This window comes from Seriola dumerili, unplaced genomic scaffold (assembly GCF_002260705.1).
Source record: "Seriola dumerili isolate Sdu_G_001 unplaced genomic scaffold, Sdu_1.0 BDQW01000154.1, whole genome shotgun sequence".
In the NCBI taxonomy this organism is placed as follows: Eukaryota; Metazoa; Chordata; class Actinopteri; order Carangiformes; family Carangidae; genus Seriola; species Seriola dumerili.
In genome coordinates, this window is record NW_019174409.1 from 59,890 (window position 1) to 76,702 (window position 16,813).

Genomic DNA, 16,813 nt, shown 5'->3' on the forward strand with positions numbered 1-16,813 from the left:
AAAAACAAACAACAAACAAACAAACAAACAAAAAATCATCTTATATCCAGGCAGCATTTTTTTCATATTCATTTTTAGCTGTTTTGCATGTGCTTAAGAAGCATTTTAGTACCTAAAGGTGACTTCAAATTTCTCCAGTAACTAAGACCAAATGTGTTGCACCACAGATTTGCTGTGTTTTTATGTATATTATGTAGATTAATAATGTATATTATTACATGTATAAACCTTTGTTTAAATACCAGTTAGTAAAAGTAAAATAAAATAAATGTATGAAAAAAATGCATGTGGATCAGCTGAAGTTTCATTGGCTGAAAGAAACACAGGACAAAAGAAAATAAAAGACATTTGTAATAAAAAAAGAAATAACACCACAGTTTATTCCATGACTTAAACAGTAAACAGTCAAACAGTTTTAGTGTAAGATAGTCAGGGTCTTTACCACCAAGAAATTAGCTTTGTGGTAGAGTAAAATATATTAGAGTAGAGTCATAATTTATATCATTCAGACAATAGTATGAAACTTGCTGGCCAAAATAAATCACAGCCCCGTGATGGGATTCAAACTGATGTGCAACATTTACATAATTACAGTAAGTCATACAACTTCATACAACAATGTAATTAAAAATGTTGAACACAAGAAAATACAATAAAATTTACTTTATATTTTTTAATAACAGTCACGTTCCTGTCTATGAAAACTGTTAAAGACTTTACTTAATTAATTTCAATTAATATAACTTGACTTTAATATCATTAAGTAACATTTACTTAATATCTTCATGAATTTTACATTTTACTTGATATTGTCAAGTTAGTTTTAAAAAGTACTTTCTTCAGTGCAGCACAATAATTTGAGACGGATGTGACACGTATTTAAACACATCTATAAATCATCCCACATAAATTCATACAGTTAATAAATTAATAAAGTAATAAAATGAATACACAACTCCAGGAACTAAAGCTGCAGTTAAAGCAGCGTTCAGCAGTTACCTGTGGTTGTGCTGCTGCTGCTGCTGAAATGAAAAATGAAATGAAATGAAAGGTTGGCTTCATTTTTGTAATACCCCCACCACCACCAGCAGCACCAGCAGCACCATCACTAGAACAGTGACAACCATCCGCAGCCAGGGGAGGGCAGGAGGAGTCTCCTCATGATGTTCTGAAGAGACTGAAGGCACTACAGAAAAAAACAAACTTCATGATGCAGCTCTCATTACACTTCTTCTGTACCATCTGTACCATACGCAAAACAATCAATCAATAACCAATATTTAGTTTATGTCTCACCTCTGACAGCCAGCAAACTCTGTGGTGATTCTCCAGCTCCAGAGATGTTACATCTGTAAAGACCTTCATCTGACTTGGAAACATTTTGAATGGTCATGTTCCCTGTGTACCCAGTCTTGATTAATTTGTCATCTTTATAGAACTCAGCTGCAAGATCGGGAGGACTTTTTTTCTTTTTGCAGTGAAGAGTCACGTTGTCCCCCTCCGTCACTGGCTCGACAGGACTCTCCAAGATCACAAAACCACCTGAAGAATATGCAGGAAAGATTTTATTTGAAACATGTTTTGATGTTTACATTAGAAATTGTTGTCCCATTAAACAGAAACTGAAGAACCAGTTGTAGGTCTGAGTAAAGAGGGTCAAACTTTGACGGCGCTCAATCAAAACTTAGCTGGAATACAACTGGTTTGTATCAGGTAAAATCTTTGTGATACTATAGCAGTCAAAAATGGGCAAAGAGGAGGGCATGTTTGGAGATTAGATTTAGGTGCATGCCAGTTTGTGGCGAGCACATGCTCACCCACCTGTCACTCATAATGTAAACAGGTGAGTTATATAAACAGGTGTCATGAAGGAGGAAATTAGCTTTAGAGACCAAAACAGTTTTTGTACCAGGCTGTAAACATGTTTCTTTCTGCTGTAAAGTTGAACATTTTAACATGGGAGTCTATGGGGACTGACTCACTGTTGGAGCCAGACTCTAGTGGTCATTACAGGAACTGCAGTTTTAGCACTAGAGTGTTGCATTCAAGTTTCTGCTCCAGAGTTTGATGATTGATAACTTGGCTGCTGCTGCACAGTTGAGGTTCCCTCTGGTGGATGGGAGGGTTTTGTTGAGTCTGTTCAGTCACTTCTTAGTACATAGACTTTTAGCTTTTTTTTCCTGTTTAAATTGTTTTTGTTTACAATATTATGTGTGGTGACTAAATAAAAATTCTTCAATACTTCAGTGTTGAGGACAGAAAGAGAGTTACTAGAGACAGTTACTAACTAAAACATACTAATCACGGTGACGTTGAGAGCGTTGCTTTTCCGTCTGTCTCCATCCTCACACCAGTATTCTCCACTGTCTGAAGCAAATGAAGGATAAATTCTGCCAGATCCTGCTGATGTCACCCAGTTTGAAGTGTTTGTACGTTTAATTTCCTTCAGTGTCCTCATCACTGTCCATTCAGCTGAGCCATCAGATGTGCAATTTATAGAGATGGACTCATATTCAAAGAACTGCAGTCTGTTTGGAAGAATACAAGGAAAAGCTGCATCTGAGACAGAAACATAGAGGAAGAAATGAGTTAATGTCTTACACCTTCTTGGTTCTGAATCAAAAATAAAAACACTTTTAAGAGGAAAGTTTGTAGTGAGTATTACCATGGCAATAATGACATTTTTAATGATATTATAACAGTCATTGAAGTTAAAGAAATTCTACATGCACAACATAAATTATGGCCTGCAACATGTTTTGTTTTAAACAGTTATAATATCTGGTGAGAGACAAAAGCTGAGCAGCAGCGCCCAGAGTCTTGGTCTGTGGTTCACAGAGTGTGACCTTGTTTTCTCTCATATATTCTCATACTTTTGTCTCATTAATACAGAAGCCATGTTTTTTAAACAGCAGATATTTGATTTAAAGAACAAGTTCCTTCATTGCACTGACTGTAGCTTACCAACTTGTTGAGCACAATAACTGTGCTGCACTTGTGCAACCAGCACCATCAACACGTTCATCACTGGATAGACAAAGGGAGAGAGCTGCATCAGAAACACTGCAGATCATCTCACATGCAAAGTCACATGTATTTTGTGTATTTTGTGTATTTTGTGTATTTTGTGTATTTTGTGTATTTTGTGTATTTTGAAGAACTGTGTAAAGTGATATAAATGGATAATAACATTTTGATAGCACTTAATTTTATGGTTCACTAATAAGATGTAACAAGTTTTACTTTGTATAAAATTAGACAATAGTAAGATGTAACAAGCCCTAATTTGTATCAAATTAGACAACACTATAATTAATATATTGTTTATTAAACATTAAACAAACATAGTTATACTATATTTAGAAACCATAGGCATACATACATATTCAATCCAAAATAAACAATACTTAGACACTATTACCCCAATTATACTATAATTAGAAACCAAATAGGAGACCCTAATATACTATTAGGCACCATTTTACAAGTTCATAGTCTAATGAGAAATAAAAGACAATATAAGATCCAAAACATGTTACATTTAGGTGCTATTCTATTGGTTTTGATACAGTTAGTACACCTCATTACGTGTTATTAGTGTACCGTAAAATAAAATATGTAGAAGTAGAATAATAAAGTAGATAAATGATCTTTCTTCTGTCTCTGCTGCTAATAGAAATAAATTTAACATAACATCATGTATTTCTTTGTATTTAAACCTCGTACAGGAAGGAGGAGACACCCAGTACTCACTCGTCCTCGTGCAGAGAGCTGTGACCTCCATGACGTCTCGCTGCTGACTGTCTTGATATAAGACTGAAATGCAGACATAGTGAAATGGAGGCGAGGACCTCCTCTTCCTGTTGAGCTTATTTTTTGACGCTCGTGCATCGACAGGTTTGGTCTGTTTTTAAATATTTGTGACGTGGAGGCAGAAATATAAATGTGAAACCAAAATAAAAACCCACAGTCTTTCAGTGCAGAGTTAAAAACTGAATGTAAGGGAAGAACTAAGACCCAAAAAGTAGCTGACATGAAGCTACAGTAGGTTTCTGACTCTTTATCTGTCAGGACCAAAGGAGGAAGTAGTGAGGCGCTTGGACACAGGAGGTCACTATTACTATACATTCCTCTTTCCTTCCAACATTCAGCATTGGACACTTGTTACCATCACCACTATCATTCCCTGAACTTGAGCAAAAGGTTATTATTGCAAAGAGTTCCCTTAAGCTGATCAAGTTTTTTATTTCAATTGTCAAGTTTTATAGATGAAGTTCACTTTATGCATACTTATTCACAAAATCATTCTTACCCGATATTAGGTGAGAAACAACACTGCTTTGTTCTATTGAGAAATAGAGTTTGTTTTGTTTTTCAGAATGCCAAGATGTTTCACCTAAACGACGGATTATCAGTGTTCAGTAGGTCACTGTCCTCTCACACATGCATCTTCGTCACTATCTGTCTCCTTATACAGACTTGTGGAGGTAAAAATTTTATTTTCGGCTGTCCCTGACTGACTGACTGACTGAGTGATCATATTTCCACCACTGGTCAGCCAAATGCAAGTTGGAGTTTCCCTTTCAACCGTTGCTCTTTCAAATTAACTTAGCACATCGTTGCTAGACTAGAGACTTCATTTCAAACAGACCGTGACGGTCAATGACTGGCCCGTGTATGGATGCTGACCGGGGGCTTAGGGCTACAACTCTTGTTACAGGCAGTTTACCTGGCTACTCAGGAACCGCAGGGAAGCAGAGGAGAGCTTCCAATACACTGAGCCTCGCCTCAATTACAGCAAATTAACTACTTTTATTACATGTAACATTATCACTAAAGGAGGCAGAGTAATAACGAAACATAAGACACTGAGCAGAGAGAGAGGGAGGGAGAGAGAGAAGTCATCCCTAACTGCTAGAGAAACTAGCAGATCTGAATAGCATGCAAACAACAGAAATTCACACAACCGGAAATGAGACAATGCACTTACTGCAGAACAACAGTTTGGATTAACGTTTGCAGAAACTTTTACATGTGACTGAAAACGAGACTTTGTAACTGATAAATTGTTCAGGGAATAAATAAATCACTCCTAGCTCATACATGTAGAGTTGGCGATTGTTGTGTGCATGGAACAATACCCATTCAATGAGGTTAGCTAAGTGCTACCTCCAATTGCTAACGTAAATAATGACAAAACAAGAACCAAGTTTCTGGAAAAATGAATTCAACTAGAAATATATCTATTAATTGCTGGTATATTTGGAGGAATGCACATTAATGTTTAGATGCTTTATTCTTATGTTCTTTGGCTCACTGTTCTTCCATTTATTGTGTCTACTGCTTTTAAAGGTCATAAGGTCAACACAACTAATGCACCACCATTGAACTTCAGCACAACACCATCAGGTAAAGAAGTAGATGTAAATTGATCATGACATAGAGCAATAAAGCAGGTTTGAGTGGGTAAGCAATATCAGAAAATATTTTTATTTATCTCAAACTGCCTGTTATGTAGCCCCTCTGGCCTCCTTAAGAGGCCGCCTTAAAAGCACACCTTCTTCTGATTGGTGGAACTTCAGGAACCCTGCTGAAGCCTGCAGTGCACCCAGTGCTCCTGAGTCTGCTCTTATCCTCTTATAAGTGTGAATGTTCTCAAAGGAAACTGTAAAACTAGGAAACTGGTAACTAAAGCAAAGTAACCAAACTTAAATAACTTTGATTGGGAATGCCAACTTCTCAAATCCACAATCTGCAATGTGAGAGTGGACAACATGAATATCCACAGCAACAAAGATTATAGATAGATAAATATTTTTGCTGTGAAAATCTCCAGCTTTCAAAATTGTAATAACTTCCCAAAAAAATGAAACATGAAAATGAAAAATGATCTTTGTGGTCATTTTTGTTTGTTTATTTACTTATACACATTAAAATGGGTTTGAGTCAGCTCATTAGAAAATATCATGGATTTGGGCGGAGCAAGTCAAAACGTGTCAAAGCAGCGCTCTGAGTAAGGTATAAGTAACTTACAGAAACATTGCGCGCAATATAGACTGTGCATTAACAAGTCCACCTCTACCTTTGCTTTCTCTGTCATTCTCTCTCTCTTTCTCAAACACGCAAGCAGCTTTGTCCTTCTTTGTCAGTTCACAGAATTGTTTTGAGGCACATGAATCTTGCTCAAATTGATTTGTTTTTTTTGCATAAGCAAAATGCATCTTGTAATGAGGATTTCTCTGCAGCAGGTTCACCTGTGTTTCACTGTTCAGCACCACGGACAGGTCGATGGCTGACACTGACAGGCTGCAAAAGTCTCTTTTCTGACTCTCTTAAAAACTATCAACTGTGAAAGTATCAAAGCCTCAGTCCACAGAGAAATGCACACAGCCTGTATTCAGAAACTGAGCCTCAAAACCAGCCGTCAGGACTTCTGGAACTTTGTGATGTCACAACAAAGCAGTCGCCACCCTCAGCAAAGCCCATTTGGACCCACCATCCAACCTTGCACGATTTTGGTGTTTTACCTCAAACCAGCTCTATTTTTATTGGATCACTCAGAAAACAGTCAGCCAATCAGAGGAAAGGCTCAGAGCCTCCTCTCTTCTGATTGGCTCACCGACCTGTTGATACTAGAGCTCCAGGGAGAAGCCTGAGAGAGGAGATGTGAAACTACACTGAGATGGGTTTTGGTTCTTAAAACCACAAATATAGCTTCTTGTGGATCAACACTTCAAATAAAATACAGAAGAAGAGAAGAGGAAAATATGGAGCATTAAGTAACATTAAATGTGGTAGAAATTGTTAAATGGTGGTTATCCTGATAACCAGTTGGAAGTGCATGTGTTAAGTTGTAGATTTAGGTACTTTTATATGTTGAGCCCAGAGATTCACAATGACATTGCTGTTATGCTTCTCTTTCTCACTCAGTTTTGTATATTTACTCTGCAGAAGAAAAGACAACAGATACTGTTTCTACACTGATAGAACAGAAGAAAGACATAACAACCCACAGAGATCAACTCAAGTCACAGCTGGAGGAAGTAAACCAAAAATGGGTGCAGAGTAGTGAGTGTCTTCAGGAAGTGGAAAAAATTTTTGCAGTCCAAATGGAAACTGGACCAGATAAAGGAAGTAAAGGAGAGAGAGCTGCTGCTGATAGAGAAACTGTTGCCGACATTGGATACTATAACTAATAGCTTGAAAACAGTCTAGTGTCTTAGGTGGACGGTTATTATGAACACAGCCCTGATCCAATGCCCACAGTTATTCTTTATGATTATTTGATAACAAAGGATAATGTTATTAGAGATGGTCTAAGATATGTAATCAGAGAGAAAATATTATAATCTCAGCAGATTGGTGAAGGTGTTGCCTTGATTTTACAATATCATGATCTGCTGTCATTTTCAACTTTTCTTTTATGTATTAGTCATAGCAAACAACTGTAGTTACTGGTTTATCTCATTCACGTTTCCTCAGATCAGACTCTCTTTTGAACTGTTGCCTGTTGTCAAATCATGATATTTGGTGATCTAAGGGTTGATAAGGAAAGTATTTACGTAACCGATTACGTCATTATGATTTGTAAAGTGTATATGTTTGATATTACAAGAATACAACAATACAACATTGAAGCTTGCAGAATATTTTTTTTAAGCATCAGTGGGTTCTTGGAAAAAAAATTAAGAATTAAAATGTGAATTAAATTTTTAACCATATGTTCAATTCAATTCACTTCAATTCAATGCCTTTATTGTCATTGCACAGTGTGGAATGAAAGTGTCTCCAGTGGTGCATACAGTAAACATGACTACCAACAAGTAGACATGTTACAGTCTATATAAGTGAATATAAAACAAACAATAAATAGTATAAAAAAATAAAATTGATGTAAAAAAGCTGAATAAGTCCATGTAATCAGTTTTATTACACATAGGTAAATTGCACAGATAATATTACACATGTTCAGGGTATTATAGCACATGTACAGGATATGGTTTATGTACTTATTATAGCCTTGTTGTTCAGCAGTTTAGTTCTCTAATGACACTTTGATAAAAACTTGTCAGGACTCTGGAAGTGTAGCACCTCCTGGAGGGCAGCAGGAATCATGTGGTGCACGCCCATCTCATTACAGACAGCCAGGGTCAAAGTATTTCAATTCAGGACTTTGACTGTGCAGCTGAATTTACTGCAGCGAGTCGATCATCAAGTCACAAAACAGGTACGATGGTTTAAAATTCAATTCTTCTTTAGATTCTAACATTACTCATGCTGTCACTAACTTTTAATTTGAAGGATTACCATAAATGCTCATCGTAATGGTAGGTCTTCTATCATAACCGATCATCTGTATTTCATTTTAATATGCAATGAGTTAAACTTACACACAAAGTGATGATGATTATTGTATCTTTAAAACATTACAACTGTTATGAGTAGACATGTTATCAGTGTTCTTGACTGCAATCTAATTTAGAAGCTCTATGAGCAATACATCAAAGTGCAGCACTTTTCTTTTAACTCAAATGTAACAACAATGTAAATAATTCATGTTATTATTTCAATATTTCCTCAGTAATTGGAAAACCGACAGTTTCTATGTATAAATCAGTGGTTGCTTCATGTTCCTGTTCATGAGAGTTATTCAAACTAGAGTCATAAATTGGTATTTTATTATTGAGTATCTGAAGAAGGTCACAGTGGAACATTATGCAGGTTAATGTTTTACCAGTTTTACTGCTGTACAGTGAAGGTTTCTCTTTTGCCAGTAGTTACTAACGGTTACAGGCAGCCATGTTGTGGGACAAACGCCTACACAAATATTTGCACTACAGCAGACAAGATGGATGCCTGATGAATGGTAGTGACCTGTTTAGCTGTACACTTATGATTGTGCCCTCATTTTATATGACATATCATCAGATGCACTGCTGATCCATGTTTTTGCATTTAAATTTCCTCACATTTATAGATATTTATAACTAATGGTAAAACTCAGCCCATGCCTCGTTGCCACAATCTGTAGCAACTTAGAGCTGATCCACATTTACCTGCTGTCCCAGTCCGTCTAGAAGTATTAGGGATTTTAAGCACAGACCCTTGAAGTGACGACTATGCTGCTAGTATACATCCCAGCACGTTGCCGTAGTAATGGAAATCAAAGATTATTAAGAAACATTTAACTGTCAACTTCATACTTCAGCAAACCGAGGTTGCTCTGAAGATTGGTACAATATGTCTCTTTGTATATATCTGTCTGTTACTTCAGCACCACGGACAGCGTCATGGTTTCATCAATACACAGAGGATGGAGTTTAACAACAGTTTGTGCTACAGGTCTATGAATAAACTGAAAAAATCTGTCAAATTATCAGGTATCTTTGTCAAATATACTTATAATCCATAAAACTGCAAACAGTATAATTGAATACAAACTAAATGACAGTGAGAAATGTAGAATTACTCTTTAACGTATCACAGGATAAACTAGTCTTTCTCCTGTAGTAGACCGTTTGGCTGCAACACTAGGAAGTTTCGACATATAGTCATAGCTGTCCCTTCAACTGTCGCTGCTTAAAGTCCTTATTCTCTTCAAGAATTAATATGATACAGCTGGTTTATTTTGAATTTACAGAACTCCATGATGCTTCACTTGAAGAAGAGGCTGTCTACACTCACACACACTGATTTCAGTGTTTTAGTTTTTCGTCATGCTGTTGTCCTACTTCTCCTAACAGACTGCTGTGGAGGTAACTCACACACAAACACAGAAACTAACAAACAGATACAACCTTGTTTCCATTATATCATATTTTAATATTGTAATAAAGTGAATGTAGTGTACATGTACATCAGACATGGGCAACATGCCATATTTGTGGTGTTGAATATTCAGTGTTGCAGACATGAAAAGAGAGGTCTGAGCCTGACTGCAGGATGATTCCTTCTTGTCTTTCTAGGTCTATCTCAGGTAGTTGGACCAACTCAGCCAGTAATTGCAATGATTGATGATGATGTTATTTTGCCATGCCATCTGAAACCGTCTGGGGATGCTGCTGATATGACGTTTGAGTGGGCGAGACCTGACTTGAAACCCAGATTTATCCACGTGTGGCACAATTATCAAGACCTTCATAACAACCAGCATCAATCCTACAAAGGCCGAACATCAGTGGACGTCAACAAACTGAAGCACGGTGACATTTCATTAAAACTCTCCAAAGTCAAAATGTCCGATAATGGAATATACAGATGCTTCTTCCCACATTTGGGTAAAGACTCTACTGTACAACTTGTCGTTGGTAAGCATGCATTTATTATTATTAATACCAGCTACAACAGTGGGGCTGGTATTGTTTTCACGTTGCCAGGTTGTGTTTGTGTCACCACAGTGAAATGTGGTCCTGGAGAGAGCTACTGTAGTGGGAGCTACCACAGTATCACAGTTTTGAGGACTTTGGCAGAGTCTCTATGTCTGTGAACAGATTTTGTGTTGACGATTGCACCGAAACCCTAAAAGGTACAGTCACAAAACTTTACAGGTGTGTAGCTGAGATCAAAATGGAGGTTGACTTTAAAGATGGGTGTCGTCTGAGCAGTAGCACCAGAACAAGGGGTGTTGGAATTGGGAAGGGGGAAAATGTCCCCCAACTTTACTAAAGTCATGGACCACTGTATCCAAGTATCAGTCATTCCTGTCCACACTAAGACATTAGGGTAGAAAGGTAAACACTAAAGACCATCATCTGATCACAACGTGAAAACAACATGAAAAAAATACCAGCCCTGCTGTCTTCACTGGTAATTATGAAGTTATGACCACTGAGTCTTCAAGGGTCAAAACATGAACAGGTTGACGGGCGTTGCGGATGGTGTGATGTGCATGGTCTTTTATTATTGTAGTTTTGTTGTTGTTGTTGAGCTACTGCTTCATATTCACTGCTGTTTACAGAAATCAGTCCTCAACTGATGGTTGGATGTTGAATGCATGATTTTATTTCAGTCAGCAGTGTAGAGAAAGAAAAAAGCAATTTAAAGGAATTAAGAAAAATACACTTCCCAAAAATACTTTTAGTATCAATAATGTACTGGTGTTATCCAGAATAAACGTACAGTTTAAGTCACTTGTGTTGCTACAGTTCTGGAATATTGACTGCACTTAACAACAGGGAGCAGTGGATATAATGTGAAACTGATTGCCATCAATCAAAAAAGCCTCTGTTGAAATGTCTGACTTTGTTCATCAGGGACGACTTCCTCACCAGTCATGAGTTTAGCAGGGATTGACAGATCCAACAGTGGGGTGGTGTTGCAGTGTGAGTCTAAAGGCTGGTATCCAGAGCCTGAGCTGTTGTGGCTGGACGGTGAGGGAAAGCTGCTCTCTGCTGGACCTACAGAGACAGTCAGAGGTCCTGATGACCTCTATACTGTCAGCAGCAGAGTGACTGTGGAGAAGAGACACAGCAACAGCTTCACCTGTAGAGTCCAACAGAAGATCATCAACCAGAGCAGAGAGACACAGATTCATGTTCCAGGTAGAAATCTTTATTTTTTTAAAAATTCATTCAGCATCTCTTTAGCTTCATTTGGCTGAGCTATACTTTAAGTAAGTAAGTACAGTTTATTTATACAACACTTCATTTTTCAGACATGAGTCATAAAGTACTTTACAGAGCGAGAGAGTTACAAAATGCAAAAACATAGAAGGCATTCAACACAGGAATACAGTACAGCTTCAAATAAAGTACATAAGAAGACTTAGCACACACAGATTACTTTGAAATGACTCCACAGAAGCAGTAAACCTTAGAGGCGCAGGCAGAGCTTTCCACAACTTGGGTGCATCGTTCACTGCAAGTTTTTAAACGGGTGTGTGGGACAGACAGTAGGTTTAACCTACTTTACCTTAGAGAGCGAGCTGTGAACTATACATATATATATATATATATATATATATATATTACAACCCCTAAATTCCGCAGTCTGGAGTGGGAAGCTGAGGAAAAGAGCCCTATGCGTTGCATGATCATGGGAATGATCAATCCTGGAATCAAAACCTCTGACTTGTCAGCGTTGAGCTGTAAGGTGTTTTCTGCTGTTCAGTCCCTGATAGCTGCCCAACAGTCTAGGAGCTAGTTTAACCTAAAAGCCTCACTTGGCTTGAATGAGTGATGGAGTTGGATGTCATCTGCAAATAGATGATATGGAATATTGTATCTGTTTATAATCTCACCCAAGGGCAGCAAATATAAAGAGAATAAAAGAGGCCCCAGGACTGAACCCTGACAAGTCAGTGAAGAGGCGTCAAATATTAAGTCTCCACAAGAGATAATGAAACATCTGTCAGTGAGATAGGATATGTAAACCAGTCTAATGCAGTGCCTGATATGCCTACATACTGTGTATTAGAGTAACTATTATTGTTTTATTATTTCAGATGATTTCTTTGTGGCGCCGTGTAGTTCTGCTGTTTGTGTCACCATCAGCTTGGTTGCTTGCTTCGTGACTGTTCTTGCAGTTGTCTTTTCCATCTGGAAATGGAGGCATAACAAAAACAGTAAGTCACATATTATTACATTTTATGTTCTATTTATCTTTGTAACAGTTAAGGGTTTTACAAGTAAAAGTCCAAATGCATGTTTAAACTGTTTGGAATGGAATGGTTAACCTGTGCTTTTGTTAGTGTTTTAGTTTCACTTCATGTTTCAGCTGTGCTTGTGTATCCTGTTCAGTATCAACACCTTCTTGCAAAACAGCATCAAACAAGATAACAAGCACTTAAGACTCAAGAGTTTCCTCTTCCTATTTGCAGAAACTGAAACTAATATGATTCTGCAAAGAGAGAAACAGCAGCTCATGGCAGAGAGTGAGAAAATAAAGGATACAGAGATGAAAATGGCGGAAATTGCTGCAGAATTACAGAGGAATAAGGAAGACATGGTTGGTATACTGATGAGACAGAAGGAGGAATTCACAAATCAGAAAGATAAACTCAAACAGCGAAAGAAGAAGATGCAGGAACTGCTGGATGCAAATGAGACACAGTTACAGTCACTGGAGAAAGAAACAGAGGATACAAAATGCAATAATACAACTGGATACCTAAAGCTGGAAGACATAACATCTAATTACAGATGGGGCCTGACTGATGGACAAAAAGAACTTGAGAAACTGGTACTGGATGCAGAGAAACTATTACAGACAACAGAGAGTTTAGTTAGAACAATGGAAAAGAAGGAAGTAGAGAACATGGAGGGAAAATAATGTGGGACTAAAAGAGTTTGAGGTTTAAATGCAAAATGAATCAAAGATAAAACCAAAGCATTCAGTTGGAACCAAGAGAAATCTTTTTGTTTTCTTTACAAAAAAAAGCAAGAACCTGTTTTTAGTTTCGTATTATTGTATTTTTCATTTCTCACGCTTCTCACACTTTTCTCACACACGATCGTGTTGATTCTTACTTCTGGAGGTTTCATAATAAACAACAGTTCTGTGAACATTCAGTGTTTGAACAGCCTGAATTTTCTTCCATATTAACCTTTTTTGACTGTTTTAAACTGTGTTTACAAGCTAGCAACACTTCCGCTCATGGTTCTTTGGGAGTTACCATTTTTTCAGAAACAACAGTTGTTTGAGAGGCTTGCTGAGCCAAAATCGCACTAAGCTCTGTGTCACCTCTGTCCTCCAGCTAGACACAGGTGTTAGAAACAGCTCGTTAGGAGACTTTTTGATCTCTTTGATGTTTACAAACACAGCCACAAGCACAAATACACACACAAACACACACACACACACACACACACACAAACACACACAAACACACACACACACACACACACACACACACACACACACACACACACACACACACACACACACACACACACACACACACACACACACACAAACACACACACACACACACACACACACACACACACACACACACTACTAACACACATATATTGACAGACACACAAGCCATCTCCACGTTTGGATATTCTCCACAGCCACTTTGGATAAATCGGGCATCAAAATTTTCAAAGTAATGTACTTCAAATAATATTTGCTGCTTTTTCAGCCATTTCAGAATCGTGGTGAGGTGATCTTTTCAATAGGACTTGTAGTTTTCGCTCCGATATCCCATTTTTGAATACAAGTTTCATCTTAAAAGCGGCGCCCCAGTGGCTCACCTGGTAAAGCTCGTACCACATAGGCCTAGTCACACACACACATTTATATTGAGAGAAACACACAAACACCATGTCCATGATTTTGATTGACCTTCAAAATGAAAGTCTTAAAATGATAAGAGGAAATTATTGGCTCTATTTTTCCAACCCTTATGCAATTTATACTGTCAAACACAGGAGCACAGACATTTTCAAAATAAGAGTCTCAAAAAGGTAAGAGGTAAGATAGGTAATAAAAGATTGATCTTGGAAGTTGTCGTCTGTTCGGGGATGTAGTGGTATAGCTTTATTGCAGATCAACTTCTGTTAGGGCATGTACATGTGTGTATACATGTCTTGCTGTGGTTGTGAGGACGCATTTGTGTTTGAAACCATCAGTGTGAGTTTATTTTTGCCAGTCGTGACAGCTTCAAAAGGCTTTTTGAGGCACATCCTTGACAGTTTTAGATCGATCTTACAACAAGGTGGAACTCATTGTTTTCATACACAGAACATTCTACAAAGAGGGAAGCAGAACGTCGACCGTCTGATGGTTTTACTGGAGACATGACATGAGGTGAGTTCAGAGAATATGCATTTATTCTAATGATGATCTGCAGCACAGGTTCCTCCATCCATCTGCAGGACACAATATAATGTATTTATCATTAGGGTGCACAGTATGGTACGTCATGTTTAGAAGACATCCACAAAGGCTGCATTTACCCAGGTTTTATAAAGTGACGCTCCTCCTGTCTCTCCAGACTGATCTGTCATCTCGTGGCGGGAACTCCCTACCTGCTGTCCACCATCTTGCTGGTGCTCATACACAAAGACGAGGCGAAAGGTGAGTCACAGATTTCTCAATAAAGGAGATAAACTGTGATGTTATTACTTACTAAAAATAATGAAAAAAAAGATGATGATTCCTCAATAACGACACAGTCAGGAGCAGTGCTTTGATATTCATTTTTTATTTAAATTTTTAGGACATTTTCAGATGCATTGTTGAGAGTTAAACTGTGAAAACATGTTTTTCTTTTACATGTTTTTGTTTCTACAGCGCAACGAGATGAACAGACATCAAACTCCAATGAAGAACAGATGGAAGAAATCGTATGACGCATAATAATAATCATAACAATGATAACAATAATAATAATAATTATAATAATAATAAATGACCTACTTTAACTTTGACTTTATTTTTGACTTATGTGTCAAAGTGTTGATGCTGACAACCTTGACCTTCAGTCCATCAGATTGGGGCATTGTTACTTTTTCACCACTAGATGGAGCCAAACACACGACCCACTGACCCAGAGCTGATTCCCTCCAAACTGTTTGATGCTTTTTCCCCCTAAACGTGTTTATATGTACAGTTTACTTGTGTTTACTGTCTGCTCATAAGACAATACACATTTACATTAGTGGCAAAATTCAAGAATGTTGTGACAATGAAGATGTCTTCCGCAAGTTCTGAAACGTCATCTAGATGACAATGTGTGTGCATCCGTGTTGAACAAATAGGGGTCCTTGGCTACCCCAAACAGTGGAGCTGGCTGCTGTATTTCTAAATCTGCAGCAGCTGCTTTTCTCACATTATAATAGCACGGGAACCTTATGTGGAACCACGTCCCCATTGTTTCAAAGCTAAATGTCCAACTTTTAAGACAGCAGGAAATTAAAACGTTTACAGGGCCTGGTAAGAAAAGACATGGTTTTTTGGGCTTCTAGACTAATTCATCCTCTCACGACACAACTGAAACACCTGGTTTATTTTCAACTCAACACACTGTTTATTACCTTATAGTGACAGGTGGGGTGAGCAATGTGCTCGCCAAGCAAAAATGGCAGGGCACTAGAAGTCTAAGTCTCAAACAGCCCTCGCATGCGAAACACAACTCTGCTGGTGGATGATGTTGTTTGCAAACCTCTTGTGCAATGACACCTTAGGTTGGAGGCTACGTAGGCCAAATGCTTCCTCATATGATCTTGTTATGGATACTATCCACTGAGTTATAGGCAGCGGAAGTTCAGGCAACTGGCCGGAAAATGTGATGGGGACAGTGTACGTGGGCCGGCTACCTCGGTGGGTCATTGCATTTCAAATCTAAAAACAAAGTAAGTCCGCCTTATCCACTTCTAATTAACAGCTGTTTCACCGCTGTAAACCGCCTTAGTTGGCCGGTGACGGGTTGACCCGAGTGGTCTCCAGTCCGTCTTTATTATACATACTTCCGTTAGTGTGTGGTTGCCTAATCCGTCAGTCTTGCACACATAACATGATCACTTCCACTAATTGAGAAGAATAGAGGACCACCAGGTCCTCTTCTGGCGTCGTTTGGTGGACTGGTGTGTTCTTGGTTACCTCAGTGCTCCTTTTCCATTGCCGGTACCTTTCTTTTGTGGTATTTGCTTTGTGTAAACCATCAAAAAAGATAGGGACTTTGCCCACCTTGAATCATACCCCAGACTAGCATCGGCGCCGTCAGTTTAAGTTGAAGAAATTGTAAAGATGCGGCCCTGTTCCAGTCCTAAATCGGCTTCAACTATTTCAACTGGCCAAAGCACATCTGGTTGTCCTTCCCCCTTCCGTCCTCGCACTTCCCTCCTTTCTGGGGTACAGTTACTGT

General features: G+C 38.2%; 1 protein-coding gene across 1 annotated transcript; it reads left to right on the plus strand.

The window, feature by feature from the left end:
• The first annotated feature begins 8,190 nt into the window (after nt 1-8,190).
• On the plus strand, nt 8,191-13,316 carry LOC111226307 (butyrophilin subfamily 2 member A2-like). Its single transcript, XM_022751378.1, has 6 exons — nt 8,191-8,227; nt 9,641-9,755; nt 9,966-10,307; nt 11,253-11,540; nt 12,443-12,562; nt 12,818-13,316. Exons 2-6 carry the CDS (start codon nt 9,647-9,649, stop codon nt 13,267-13,269), a joined length of 1,311 nt encoding a protein of 436 aa, XP_022607099.1. The 5' UTR covers nt 8,191-8,227; nt 9,641-9,646; the 3' UTR covers nt 13,270-13,316.
• Nucleotides 13,317-16,813: the final 3,497 nt, after the last annotated feature.

Excerpts from the sequence above, each read along its gene's own strand:
- LOC111226307 (XM_022751378.1), top strand. The coding sequence starts at position 9,647 with ATGATGCTTCACTTGAAGAAGAGGCTGTCTACACTCACACACACTGAT. Across the intron at positions 9,756-9,965 it reads CCTAACAGACTGCTGTGGAG|GTCTATCTCAGGTAGTTGGA; the intron begins GTAACTCACACA and ends TTGTCTTTCTAG. Across the intron at positions 12,563-12,817 it reads ATGGAGGCATAACAAAAACA|AAACTGAAACTAATATGATT; the intron begins GTAAGTCACATA and ends TCCTATTTGCAG.